This window comes from Salvelinus alpinus, chromosome 6 (genome assembly GCF_045679555.1).
Source record: "Salvelinus alpinus chromosome 6, SLU_Salpinus.1, whole genome shotgun sequence".
In the NCBI taxonomy this organism is placed as follows: Eukaryota; Metazoa; Chordata; class Actinopteri; order Salmoniformes; family Salmonidae; genus Salvelinus; species Salvelinus alpinus.
In genome coordinates this window covers 60,851,021-60,865,422 of record NC_092091.1, presented here as the reverse complement: position 1 = coordinate 60,865,422, position 14,402 = coordinate 60,851,021, and the positions used below count along the sequence as shown (strand labels likewise).

At 41.0% G+C, this 14,402-nt stretch overlaps 1 protein-coding gene across 1 annotated transcript; it reads left to right on the top strand.

The window, feature by feature from the left end:
• The first annotated feature begins 6,584 nt into the window (after positions 1-6,584).
• On the top strand, positions 6,585-12,704 carry xpa (xeroderma pigmentosum, complementation group A). Its single transcript, XM_071407313.1, has 5 exons — positions 6,585-7,091; positions 7,635-7,740; positions 9,751-9,916; positions 11,048-11,165; positions 12,032-12,704. The coding sequence occupies exons 1-5, from the start codon at positions 6,800-6,802 to the stop codon at positions 12,184-12,186; spliced, it is 837 nt and encodes a 278-aa protein (XP_071263414.1). The 5' UTR covers positions 6,585-6,799; the 3' UTR covers positions 12,187-12,704.
• Positions 12,705-14,402: the final 1,698 nt, after the last annotated feature.

Sequence of the window (14,402 nt, the reverse complement as noted above, 5' to 3'; positions counted from 1 at the left end):
TATTTGTAAACTCGCTGATTTTAAAAAGCCTGTGCTGTTGAAATCTCAAATCTCTGAATGGCATTCTGACATAAATCAATATTATTGCTTAATGAAACATAATAGATATTGACTTTGAAATATGAGCACTTTGCATGAAGCAAAATATTTCAATTACAGTCGGTTGACTTGATTACAGTTTGATTTCTCCATGTACCTGTATCAGTACCCACAAGCTTTGCTTAGCCTAGGCTATTATGGTTATCAAAACCTTGGGAAAGTATCTTGAAAATCTTTCCAATATCTTTAAAACATGCACCTATTCGTGTGGTTATGACACAGCAGATATCTAAAAGCAGAAGTCGTGTGTTAGGTGAGGTGATAGGTGATAGCTGTTTAGAATTGTTAAACCAATTATGCTCATTTAAAACCTCCAAGCTTACAGTTCACTTTTTTTTTTACTGGCAATTTCCTCCAACGATAAGACTCAAAAGGAATGTAAAACATTGTAAACAGCAAATATATCCTTAGATCAAAAATGAGCCCTATTCTGTTGCATAGTTGCAGAACACAGACCAAAGCCAATCAACTAACCACCTAGTTCATCTTGCAAGCCACCATCCAAACCAATGCAATATCAAACGCAAAAATAAATCCTCACAAAACAATGCATAACAATTGAAAGAAAAGTAATAATTTACCACACTTGCAGTCTCCTGTTGGATGCTGTACAGAAGAAAAAAAGGTAGGTGGTGAGGAATTTGCCAGTAAAGCCAATCCTGATTGACAAGTTCCTGTAGGCTCCAACTGTAGACTGTGAATAGCTAATGTAAATCTGCTCTAAAATTTCCTTAGCACCGAAGGGGTGGAGCTTACAGACACGAACAGTCAATCCTGTGGTGAGGTGACTCCTCCCCCTCTACCTTGTGTACCTGCCTACCCGGCCACGTGACAGGAATCAACCTCTTCTGTCTCTATTTGACTTGAGGTGAAAACGTGAGATCATGTTGCTAGAAAGACCAGAACCCAATCCTATTGATAGGCCTTATCCTACCAGGCCATTTTATTGTAGCCTGGCCTCAAAGATGTAACATAGTCAATGTAAATCTATGGCTCTCAACTTAGTATCATATGTTATGTTTGGTATGGTTACATAAGACAGTTTGTATAGTGTAATAACCAAAAGAGCTCTACCAGTAGGTTGATACACATACACTAAATGACCAGTATGCGGACACCTGCTCGGCGAACATCTCATTCCAAAATCATGATGATTAATATGGAGTTGGTGCCCCTTTTGCTGCTATAACCACCTCCACTCTTCTGGGAATGCTTTCCACTAGATGTTGGAACATTGCGATGGGGATTTGCTTCCATTCAGCCACAAGAGCATTAGTGAGCACTGATGTTGGGCGATTAGGCCTGGCTCACAATCTGCGTTACAGTTCCTCCCAAAGGTTTTCAATGGGGTTGAGGTCAGGGCTCTGTGCAGGCCAGTCAAGTTCTTCCACACCGATCTCGACAAACCATTTGTGTATGGACCTCACTTTGTGCACGGGGGCATTGTCATGCTGAAACAGGAAAGAGCCTTCCCCAAATGGTTGCCACAAAGTTGGAAGCACAGAACTGTCCAGAATGACATTGTATGCTGTAGAGTTAAGATTTTCCTTCACTGGAACTAAGGGGCCTAGCCCAAACCATAAAAAACAGCCCCAGAACGTTATTCCTCCTCCACCAAACTTTACAGTTGGCACTATGCATTGGGGCAGGTAGCATTCTCCTGGCATCCGCCAAACCCAGATTGGTGAAGCGTGATTCATCACTCCAGAGAACGCGTTTCCACTGCTCCAGAGTCTTTACACCACTCCAGCCGAGGCTTGGCATTGCGCATGGTGATCTTAGGCGTGTGCGGATGCTCGGCCATGGAAACCCATTTCGTGAAGCTCCTGGCGTTGCTTCCAGAGGCATTTGGGAACTCGGTAGTGAGCGTGCGCTTCAGCACTCGACGGTCCCGTTCTGTAAGCTTTTGTGGCCTACCACTTCGCAGCTGAGCCATTGTTGCTCCTAGACGTTTCCACTTCACAATAACAACATTTACAGTTGACCAGCGCAGCTCTAGCAGGGCATACATTTTACGAATTGACTTGTCTATGGAGATTGCATGGCTGTGTGCTCGATTGTATACACCTGTCAGCAACGGGTGTGGCTGAAATAGCCGAATCCACTAATTTGAAGGGGTGTCCACATACTTGTATATACAGTGCATTCGGAAAGTTTTCAGACCCCTTCCCTTTTTCCACATTTTGTTAAGTTACAGCCTTATTCTAAAATGGATTAAAAACAAAAAAAATCCTCATCAATCTACACACAATTCCCCATAATGACAAAGCAAAAATAGGTTTTAAATACTTTTTGCAAATATATTACAATCAAAACCAGAAATACCTTATTTACATAAGTATTCAGACCCTTTGCTATGAGACTCGAAATTGAGCTCAGGTACATCCTATATAGACAGGTGTGTGCCTTTCCAAATCATGTCCAATCAATTGAATTTACCACAGGTGGACTCCAATCAAGTTGTAGAAACATCTTAAGGATGATCAATCGAAGCAGATTTGGGCGAACGTTCACCTTCCAATAGGACAATGACCATAAAGCACACAGCCAAGACAACGCAGGAGTGGCTTTGGGACAAGTCTCTGAATGTCCTTGAGTGGCCCAGCCAGTGCCTGGACTTGAACCCGATCGAACATCTCTAGAGAGACCAGAAAATAGCTTTGCAGTGACGCTCCCCATCCAACCTGACAGACCTTGAGAGGATCTGCAGAGAAAAATGGGATAAAAACCCCCAAATAAAGGTGTGCCAAGCTTCTAGCATCATACCCAAGAAGACTTGAGGCTGTAATCACTGCCAAAGGTGCTTCAACAAAGTACAGAGTAAAGGGTCTGAATATCCAGAGTCAGATGAACTCGTGGATACCATTTGTATGTCTCTGTGTCCAGACTGAAGTTAGAGGTAGTTTCATGAGCCAATGCTAACTAGCGTTAGCGCAATGACTGGAAGTCTAATCTTCCAGTCATTGGGCTAACGCTAGTTAGTAACTTCCTTCAAACTGCACGCAGATACATAAAAATGGTATCCACAAGTTCATCTGACTCTTGGGAAGTAGATAAAGGGCCTCATTGCCAAAATCCCGAAGTATCCCTTTAAGTAAGTAAGCCTTGTCTGAGCCAGAAGGGCCCAAAGGGCAGGAGCCTATCTCCTGATTGCTTTATCTACCTTTAGTTGAAAGCACTGACTGTAAGTCACTTTGGATAGAGCGTCTGCTAAACGACCAAAATGTAAATGTACTACAATTGTTGCACATTTTCAAAGACATAGCTTTCGGTAAAGGAAATGTTTATTATGTTTTCTGTGGTAACATCAGTGGACTTTAGACTCATTATAAAGGAAAATAAAATAACATCTGGTTTAAAATACAATGTCACCAAGACTTAAAAGCCACACTGTGTTCGCTATAGACCTACAGTACCAGTCCATGTGTAGAATTGGGCATCTGTCAAAGACCTGTCCTTACGGAGGCTCATTGTCAAATGGCGCTGTAGGTAAGCAAACTCAGGGATGGACAGAGGGCAGGAGGGGGGGTAGTATTAGAATCCTTTCAACAGCTTCTTCTTCTTCTTCTTCTTCTGGAGACTAAAGCTTGTGGTGGTGAGGTCAGGCTAAACACGTGAGCCATTAGTGATGTAATGCTCTGCTGCCTCTCTGCTGAAGGTGAGCTCAACTTATCTGACCTGTACTGGCTCTCTTCAGGTCTCTCTCTTGTCCCCCTCCCCCCACGGCCCCTTACATAGGCAGGCCGTGAGGCAGCAGTTAGCCATCACCTGTTAGAAAGGTAGAATGACGTAAAGAAGACGAGACATACATGTTTGTTCTACTGTGTGCCTGTTCTTTGGCTGTGAACCTGTTAGCTGTACAATTGCATGCATATGGATTTCAGTACAGGAACCGTGAGCCTTTTGATACAGAAATCTTTACAGAATTAATACATTACATGGTTTTCAAACCTGCTCCAAAGGATCGGTGGGTCCCCCACGGGACGGTTGAGCTAACGTAGGCTAATGCGATTAGCATGAGGTTGTAAGTAACAAGAATATTTCCCAGGACATAGACATATTTGACATTGGCAGAAAGCTTAAATTCTTGTTAATCTAACTGCACTGTCCAATTTACAGTAGCTATTACAGTGAAATAATACCATGCTATTGTTTGAGGAGAGTGCACACTTTTGAACTTGAAAAGTTATTAATAAACAAATGAGGCACATTTGGGCAGTCTTGAAACAACATTTTGAACAGAAATGCAACGGTTCATTGGATCAGTCTAAAACTGTGCCCATACACTGCTGCCATCTAGTGGACAAAATCTAAATTGCACCTGGGCTGGAATAATACATTATGGCCTTTCTCATGCATTTCAAAGATGATGGTACGATTCTAGCTTTTTTAAATGGTTGGTTTTTTCTTTGTATTATCTTTTACCATATCTAATGTGTTATATTCTCCTACATTCCTTTCACATTTCCATAAACTTCAAAGTGTTTCCTTTGAAATGGTATCAAGAATATGCATATCCTTGCTTCGTGGACTGAGCTACAGGCAGTTAGATTTGGGTATGTAATTTTAGGTGAAAATTGAAAAAAAGGGGTGGATCCTTGATTAAATGCTCTTGTCTATTACCATGCCGAGATAAAATAATATGCTCATGACTTTTATAAGTGTACGAAGGCACTGTATAGCAGAAGTATAGGATAGAAGTGTAGTAGAGAAGGGCACTAGTTACAGGAGGCTGGTGAGGGGAGGATGGCTCATAATAAGTGAATGGAATGGTATAAAACACATGGAAACCATGTGCTTGATACCATTCATTCCATTCCAGACGGTATTATGAGCCCGTCCTCCCCAATTAATGTGCCACCAGCCACCTGTGGTACTAGTATACAGCTAAACTACTTTACAGGTTAGGTTACTTTGAAGCTGACCTTGGTTAGGCCTATGAAACCGGCCATCACGGCTATATTAAGACGAACCAAGGCAGGCTAAATATATTACATAACAGGCTAAATTGTAATTTAAGGTAGAACTCTTATAATGCTCAAACTGAGGTGTTACAGGATTCTTATTTTCCTTTAAATGTGAAATTATATTAATAATTTTTTAAAATAATTTTGTTTTTAGAGGCATATAAGGTCAATGCCAATTTGTCAATCCCAAGGGTTCGAAAGTTACTGCATGAAGCAATGATATTATTGACATTGGGACCACAAGCACATGGAATACCGATATAGCCTACAGTAAGTCTCCATTTAACACTGAATTGAACTGTCTTCTATTAGTGATCCCATAAAAGACTGTTATTCTTCTAATATACGGGGGAATATAGTCTATATTGCAGTGTATTGGCAGCGCTTGCCATGATACCCTGAAAAGAGTAATAGATTAATGCAACTCTGTGAAAATGAGATTAAGATCGGTAATGACTAAAGCTCCTGTGCTGCACTGCTTTAAATAGATGCTAAGCATTGTGTATGGACACCCTTAATTAATGGGTTACTGCAGTGGTTAATCAAACTTTTTTAGCTGGGACCCTATTTTTTCCGCCAGAATTTTTGGGGACCCTATTCCGCCCCAAATCACATGACACAGCCTAAAATCAGTCAATTTAGATTTTTACATCAACAAATAACCTTCAATTCATTACATTTTCATCTCTTATCAAAATGAAATACATTTACTCAATAAAATGTCATTTTTAAAATGATATTTCTCAAAAACCTTTGTATATTGTCACATCCAATAATCTGTACTCTTAATGTTCTGTTCCTTTAAAAAATCAATATATGTATTGTTTTTTTGGGCCTCCCCACTGCAGTTCCCCCAGTGGGGTCGTGACCCCTACTTTGGTTACTGTGAGAATGACCCAATGTTGCTAGGTGGGAACCATTACCAGATTAGCCTATCTATGGGGTGGCAGGTAGCCTAGTGGTTAGAGCGTTGGACTAGTTACCGAAAGGATGCAAGATCGAATCCCCGAGCTGACAAGGTAATAATCTGTTTTTCTGCCCCTGAACAAGGCAGTTAACCCACTGTTCGTAGGCTGTCATTGAAAATAAAGATTTGTTCTTAACTGACTAGCCTGGTAAAATAAATAAAAATGTGTGGACTACCTGATTTTTTGGAAGGAAAGAGAACAGGGTGGGTCATGGTAGAATATAATACAAGTTAATTAAAAACAGAGAATGAACATTTATAATGAACAAGACAACAGCCACTGCAGGTAGTCAGAGCCATATGTTTAGCTCTTTACCAAGCAGAGATATTGCTACAGCAAGCCAATTACATCAGATATGGCACATTGCCACTGGGTCTTTCAGGATATGGACCAGCAATGAAGGACATGGACAAGAAGGAACAGGATAAAGCTGTGAATACCTATTAGTGCTGGGTGGGGATGGTATATGTCCGCTCTCCGGCGACACCTCGCGGTCACATAGAGAAGCTGCATCAGTTTCATAACAGCACTTTTATTTTGACACGATAACAACCCGGAAGTTGGTTGTGCGACCGACAAATGGCAGCTGCCGGTAACTCGAACACACCGCTGTGTCCACGGGTTAAAACTAGAAACACAAACAATTGTACCCCTCTTAGAACTCTGCCAGCTGTCTTGCTGGTAAACAACTTTAATTAATTGCAATTTGCAAGACGCTGGAGAGTTTAGCCTACAGCTAAGTTAGTTAGTGCATGCTTTTTTGCGATGGATCTGTTGGAGCCTCCCACGCCGGTGAAGGATAATGCTTCTTCGCATTCGGAGTCCAAAGCCAAGAACTGCGATCTGTCCCCCGCGATGAGAGCCAAGATCGAACGAAACAGACAGCGGGCTCTGATGCTGAGGCAAGCCCGACTGGCCAGCAGACCATCGGCAGGAGAAGGGGGTGGAACCTCGGCTAAAGTCGCTAAGATAGTCGACTCTGGAGGAGGGTTCTTCATTGATGAAGAAGAGGAGGGACAGGAGGAACAAAGGACAAAGGAAGTGGTGCATCAACCAGGTATGTGCATTTATAGTCAATCAAATATGCCAGGGGGAAGTATTCATATTTGTTGCATGATGTAAACTTCAGACGTAATCTTATCTCCTCTGTATGTCTGGTGTAACAAAGGAAGATGCATTGTTTGTTCATGTGCGCCCCTTTGTGGATTCATGTAATACCACATGCCAGTTGCTGAGTGGAGTCAGTTTCTTTCAATCAGGTATTACTATTATAAATGATGTCCATAATACATTATTTATGGCACAGTGACAACCAACAAACCACTATCTGAATGACTAGTAGATACTTGTTTTACTGACAGGACACCTTGGCTGACCTCTCTTCCTAGCGCTCTCTCTGCATTGATTGTGATTCTGGATACATGTGTGTGCGCTAAAATGACTCAAATGTAATCATTTAAGTGTAGTAGTAGTGTATTGTTGAGCCTGGGTGCCAGTCTGCTTGGCATCACAATTCCATAATTAGTCTTTGCGCTCTTGAAAACTAACTGGCATTCAGGCTAGTGTTGAGTTCTACTGCTCTCTCTGACTGTCTTCCTAGCTCCGGTGATAGAGGCAGACTATCTGCTGTGTGATGACTGTGACAAGCCGTTTATGGATTCCTACCTCAGCAACGGCTTCGATCTGGCAGTCTGTGACAACTGCAGGTAAAAGTCCTCTTGTGTCAATGACAACCAACTTAAATAACGATATTGTTACATATATATATATTATAGTACAGTGTGCTTCTCATAATAGTGTTCACATACAGTACCAGTCAAAAGTTTGGACACGCCTACTCATTCAAGGGTTTTTCTTTATTTTTACTATTTTCTACATTGTAGAATAATAGTGAAGACATAAACTATGCAATAACACATGGAATCATGTAGTAACCCAAAAAAGTTAAACAAATCAAAATATATTTCAGATTTTTCAAAGTAGCCACCCTTTTACTTGATGACAGCTTTGCACACTTAGCATTCTCTCGACCAGCTTCATGAGGAATGCTTTTCCAACAGTCTTGAAGAAGTTCCTACATATGCTGAGCACTTGTTGGCTGCTTTTCCTCCTCTGCGGTCTAACTCATCCCAACCCATCTCAATTGGGTTGAGGTCAGGTGATTGTGGAGGCCAGATCATCTGATGCAGCACTCCATCACTCTCCTTCTTGGTCAAATAGCCCTTACACAGCCTGGAGGTGTGTTGGGTCATTGTCCTGTTGAAAACCAAATGATAGTTCCACTAAGCACAAACCAGATGGGATGGCGTATTGCTGCACAATGCTGTGGTAGCCATGCTGTTTAAGTGTGCCTTGAATTCTAAATACATCACTGACAGTGTCACCAGCAAAGCACCATCACACCACCTCTATGCTTCACGGTGGGAACCACACATGCAGAGATCATCCGTTCACCTACTCTGCGTCTCACAAAGACACAGTGTTTGGAACCAAAAATCTCAAATTTGGACTCATCATACCAAAGGACAGATTTCCACCGGTGTAATGTCCATTGCTTGTGTTTTTTGGCACAAGCAAATCTCTTCTTCTTATCTTATTGGTGTCTTTTAGTAGTGGTTTATTTGCATCAATTCGACCACGAAGGCCTGATTCACACAGTCTCCTCTGAACAGTTAATGTTGAGATGTGTCTGTTACTTGAACTTTGTGAAGCAAACTCTAATGAACTTATCCTCTGCAGCAGAGGTAACTCTGGGTCTTCCTTTCCTGTGGCGGTCCTCATGAGAGCCAGTTTCATCATAGCACTTGATGGTTTTTGCAACTGCACTTGAAGAAACTTTCAAAATTCTTGAAATGTTCCGTATTGACTGACTTTCATGTCTTAAAGTAATGATGGACTGTCGTTTCTTTTTGCTTATTTGGGCTGTTATTGCCATAACCCTATTTGGTAAAAGACCATATTATCTTTTGTATGCCACCCATACCTTGTCACAACACAACTTATTGGCTCAAATGCATTAAGAAGGAAAGAAATTCCACAAATGTACTTTTAACAAGGCTCACCATTCCAGGTGACTACCTCATGAAGCTGGTTGAGCGAATGCCAAGAGTGTGCAAAGCTGTCATCAAGGCAAAGGGTGGCTACTTTGAAGAATCTCAAATATAAATATATTTTGATTTGTTTAAGACTTTTTTTTGGTTACTACATGATTCCATATGTGTTATTTCATAGTTTTGATATCTTCGCTATTATTGTACAATGTAGAAAATAGTACAAATGAAGAAACCCTTGAATGAGTAGATGTGTCTAAACTTTTGGAACTGTATGCGCAGGACAAGTTGATCAGTATAACAGGTTTACTATAACCACATTCACTATAAAACATTTTTTTATTTAACATTTATTTAATTAGGCAAGTCCGTTAAGAACAAATTCTTATTTACAATCACGGCCTACCGGGGAACAGTGGGTTAACTGCCTTGTTCAGGGGCAGAACGACAGATTTCTTTCCTTGTCAGCTCAGGGATTCGATCCAGCAACCTTTCGGTTACTGGCCCAATGTTCTAACCACTAGACTACCTGCACTATAGTATTACATACAGTGCTTTAACTTCCATTGTATTGCATTGTGCTTCAATGGTAAGAGGATGCCAAAATGCATCTGAAGAGGAATTCTATCTTGTCTTCCCTCTGTTAATGTCGTCCACCCCCATCAGAGACAACGAGGTGAAACACAAGCTGATATCCCGTACGGAGGCTAAGCAGCTCTACCTACTGAAGGACTGTGACCTGGACCAGAGGGAGCCAGTGCTGAGGTTTGTCCTGAGGAAGAACCCACACAACCCTCACTGGGGAGACATGAAACTCTACCTCAAGCTGCAGGTAGGACGAGCTAACCGATACCAACCATCACTGGTTCTAACCGGCTGCTTTCCCTCAGCCTGGTAAAACCAGACTGAACACTCTGCTCTCACCAATATTGTTTCAATCAGTTTGAATGCCAGGCTAGCTTTCCCTCACCTTGTCCTCAGCTGACTGCCACTGTACCAGTTTTTCCCTACTATTGTTTGTTTACCTCTACCTGGACTTGCCTATAAGAACTGTGTTCAGTTTCAAAATGTTGCATGCATTTCTTAATGATGAAAGCATATTTAATGGTAAATACACTACCGTTTAAAAGTTTGGGGTCACTTAGAAATGTCTTTGTTTTTGGAAAAAAAAGCTTTAAAAAAATGTGTCCATTAAAATAACATCACATTGATCAGAAATACAGTGTAGACATTGTTAATGTTGTAAATGACTATTGTAGCTGGAAACGGCAGATTTTTTTTTAATTTTTATGGAATATCTACAGAGGCCCATTATCAGCAACCATCACTCCTGTGTTCCAATGGCACGTTGTGTTAGCTAATCCAAGTGTATCATTTTAAAAGGCTAATTGATCATTAGAAAACTCTTTTGCAATTATGTTAGCACAGCTGAAAACTGTTGTTCTGATTTAAAGAAGCAATAAAACTGGCCTTCTTTAGACTAGTTGAGTATCTGTAGCATCAGCATTTGTGGGTTCGATTACAGGCTCAAAATAGCCAGAAACAAAGAACTTTCTTCTGAAACTCGTCAGTCTATTCTTATTATGAGAAATGAAGGCTATTACATGGAAGAAATTGCCAAGAAACTGAAGATCTCGTACAACGCTGTGTACTACTCCCTTCACAGAACAGCACAAACTGGCTCTAACCAGAATAGAAAGAGGAGTGGGAGGCCCTGGTGCACAACTGGGCAAGAGGACAAGCACATTAGTCTAGTTTGAGAAACTGCCTAGAAGGCCAGCGTCCCGGAGTCGCCTCTTCACTGTTGACGTTGAGACTGATGTTTTGCGGGTACTATTTAATGAAGCTGCCAGTTTGAGGACTTGTGAGGCGTCTTTCTCAAACGTTTCAAAACTTTTTACGTTGCGTGACCCAGCTGTATTTAGGTTAGATCAGTAAACATGATGTTGTGCTGTGTTTCCAGGTGGAGATGCGCTCCTTAGAGGTGTGGGGCTCTGAGGAGGCCCTGGAGGAGGCCAAGGAGGCCAGAGAGGAGAACAGGGAGGTGCAGAAGCAGAAGCGCTTCAACAAAAAGGTTAAAGGTCAGTAACACTGTTTTCTGATCCTCACTCAGACGTAACGCCATCTCAATAAATAAGTCACTGTAATAGGAATTCTCAGATTAGCAATTGTTGGTAAAGTTCATTTAAAAAAAATCTAGTTCCAACATGGAGACACCACCCAGCACAGCAGAGAAAATGTCTAAATGGCCTCTTGGAGACAGGTCCTTTATATCCTAATCAGAAAGCACCAAATGTTGTGGAAACACCAGCCCGAGAGGCTTGTAGTCTAAACGAAAAGGCAGTGACTGTCAACTGCTACAGAATCAGAGTTCACAGAACATCATCAGTACAATACAACGGTGAATAATCAGTGTCCTTGTACATCCAGTCTGGCATCAACCACCATCAACAGATATGACAATAATCCATAACGTTCAGTATCGAGTCTAGTGACCATCAACCTGCACCTTGAGTATCACAAATAGAACAGTGGAAATACTGTGTCTTAAAGGGAAAATATATTTACATGCTAAACATTGTATGAATCACTCTAAACTGAATATGAACTTTAGTGATCTTAAATTTCCCCATTAGTCACCTTTTCTCGTTACAAAACTCTGAGAGATACAGTAACATAGAGAACACACTAGCACCTCCAGTGGATTATAGAAAGCAGGTTGTTGTTTTATTTCCTCATTATTGACTTAAAACGAAAAAGCTGCTGTGCTTCCCATTTTTTTGGGGGGGGGGTTTAATTGCGCTTACGTATCAGAAGGCTGTAAACACAAAAACACAAGTGATACTGGCAAACAGGTGTGCAGGTTTTTCTTTTGTCTTCATTGAATAATTCCTACACACCTGTTACTGATCATTTATTGGATTGTTCTTTTCTCTGTTGTGACCAGAGCTCCGCCGTGCGGTGAGGAGCAGCGTGTGGACAAAGGACACCAGTGCTCACCAGCACGAGTACGGCCCTGAGGAGCTAGTGGATGAAGAGGAGGATCTCTACAGGAAGGTCTGTAACACCTGTGGACATGAACTGACCTATGAGAAGATGTAGCCTCGTGTCCTTTAAACCTTATCCCGGAGGCTCACAGGCTGAGTTATTATTTTGTGGACCACTGGTGATACACCTGACAAGTAAACTGAGATTCAAATGACTAATACCTCAAGACGCATGTCTTGAAGCTGAAGCAAGGAGGCCGACCTGAAATCATCTTAACACATGCCATACACAAAGAATCCACAAGAGGGCATAAATACATCAACACTATTTTACAGAGAAATGTTGCACTGCTCCGAAGCTGGTCATAGCTGTTATATTATCAACTGTTTAGCATGTTAACTTCCATTTTGTACAGAGCATTTCTAAGATCATCTAATGTGTAGAAGGATCTGCATGTGCAAAATAAATATATTTTTCCATAATGTGGTCACTTTTGCATCTGTACTTGACTTGTTTTAGATCTGTAAACAATCTGTAAAACAAATGTGCTCTTGGTTAAAAATTGATAATTCTTGTATTAATCCAGAATCAAGAAATTGATTTCATTTGCATAAAATCCATTGGAAATGATAGTCAACTGTCTTTGCTTTCTGTTGCAGAATCACGCTGTAAGTAATGAGGTTGGTTTATGATCTGCGTTAGATTTTGGTCGCCTGCTCCAATCCGTGCTCATACTTGAATATTTTGTGGGCAATTATTTCTGAAGCAACCTCCGGTCATAACCACATGCACGTAGTTCATCTAATGAGTGAAGGACTCCATAGTCCAGACATCGCTAATCTAAAGGGAGCAGCTGACAAGGTACAAAATGACTCCACCATTTTTTTATTTGAATTGTATTATTTTGTCCAACAATCTAGTTAATGTAACACGTATCGTCTGTCTTTCTTCTTTGCAAATGAAAGCTGCTTCATAGTAGTTATTGGATGTGACGCAGCATGTCACACTATATCAATAAATGCAGTGCTTCATGGTTGACTTTTTATTAAGGGGGGGTGGGTAGGGGGAACCGGTCTAAAGCAGGATCATCAACTACATTCAGCCGCGCGCCAATTTTTTTCCATACAATTTCTAGACTGCAAATTGACCGCAAGAAGGCCAAGCAGATATATTTGACTAAAACATAATCATTTCCAACATTGCTTACATTTTGTATACGATCACATCTCTATTATGGGTGGGAATACTTGGGAACAGATTTCCAAAATGAAAATCACTTTTTGCACAGAAAACTTGGGGAGCCGAATAAAACCATGCACGGGCAATAGTTAAGGGCGTCAGTTGGGGGATCCTGGCCTAAAGGCTACTGTAGGCATACAGCCTACCTAAAATGTGGGTACAGGCTATAGACTTGTACTGAATTGTTTCAAAGAGATGTCCTGTCCAAAATCACAATCTGCAAGCTCCCAACATTTCCGGTGAGTTTTATAAGAAAAATATAACTGATCTATGATATTGATAATGTACTGTTATGACATGAGCTTTTGCTAGACTGGTGTGGTGAAAAGAGAATTCTAACTAAATCCCCGAGCAGTCAGTCACATCAAGCCCATGGCAAATTGACCATCATATTTCTTTAGTGGCTACAGGAATGTGAGGTTTAAACTACTGCATTCCCATCTTAAACGCTAGTGCAATACACCTAGACAAATGAATACACTGAACAAAAATATAATACATGTTCCAAACTAAAAGCCTCACTCATGCAAAGTTAAGACTGGCAAGTCTGATGATGGTCAAACGCTTGATATTAGAGCTCTGGAGTGGCTTAAAGGGTAATGCTGGTGCCTCCCACCAAGCAACTAATGAGGTAGTATGCAGTGGTGTAAAGTACTTAAGTTAAAATACTTTAGTGTTTTTTGTTGTTGAGTATCTCTACTTTACTATTTACATTCCTAAAGAAAATTATGTACTTTTTACTCCATACATTTTCCCTGACACCCAAAAGTAAATTTAAAAAAAAAGAAGTACATTTTGAATGCTTAGCAGGACAGGAAAATGGTCCAATTCACACACTTATCAAGAGAACATCCCTGGTCATCCCTACTGCCTCTCATCTGGCGGACTCACTAAACACAAGTGCTTTATTTGTAAATGGCGTATGAGTGTTGGAGTGTGCCCTGGCTAGCCATAAATAAAAATGTATGCCACCTGGTTTGCTTATGTAAAGGAAATGTATAGTCTGAAGGGACAGCCTTGAAAATGTTCATATTTTTGTCATAAATAATCCTTGGTCCCTGCCTGTGCTTGGATCAGTTACTAATTAGATT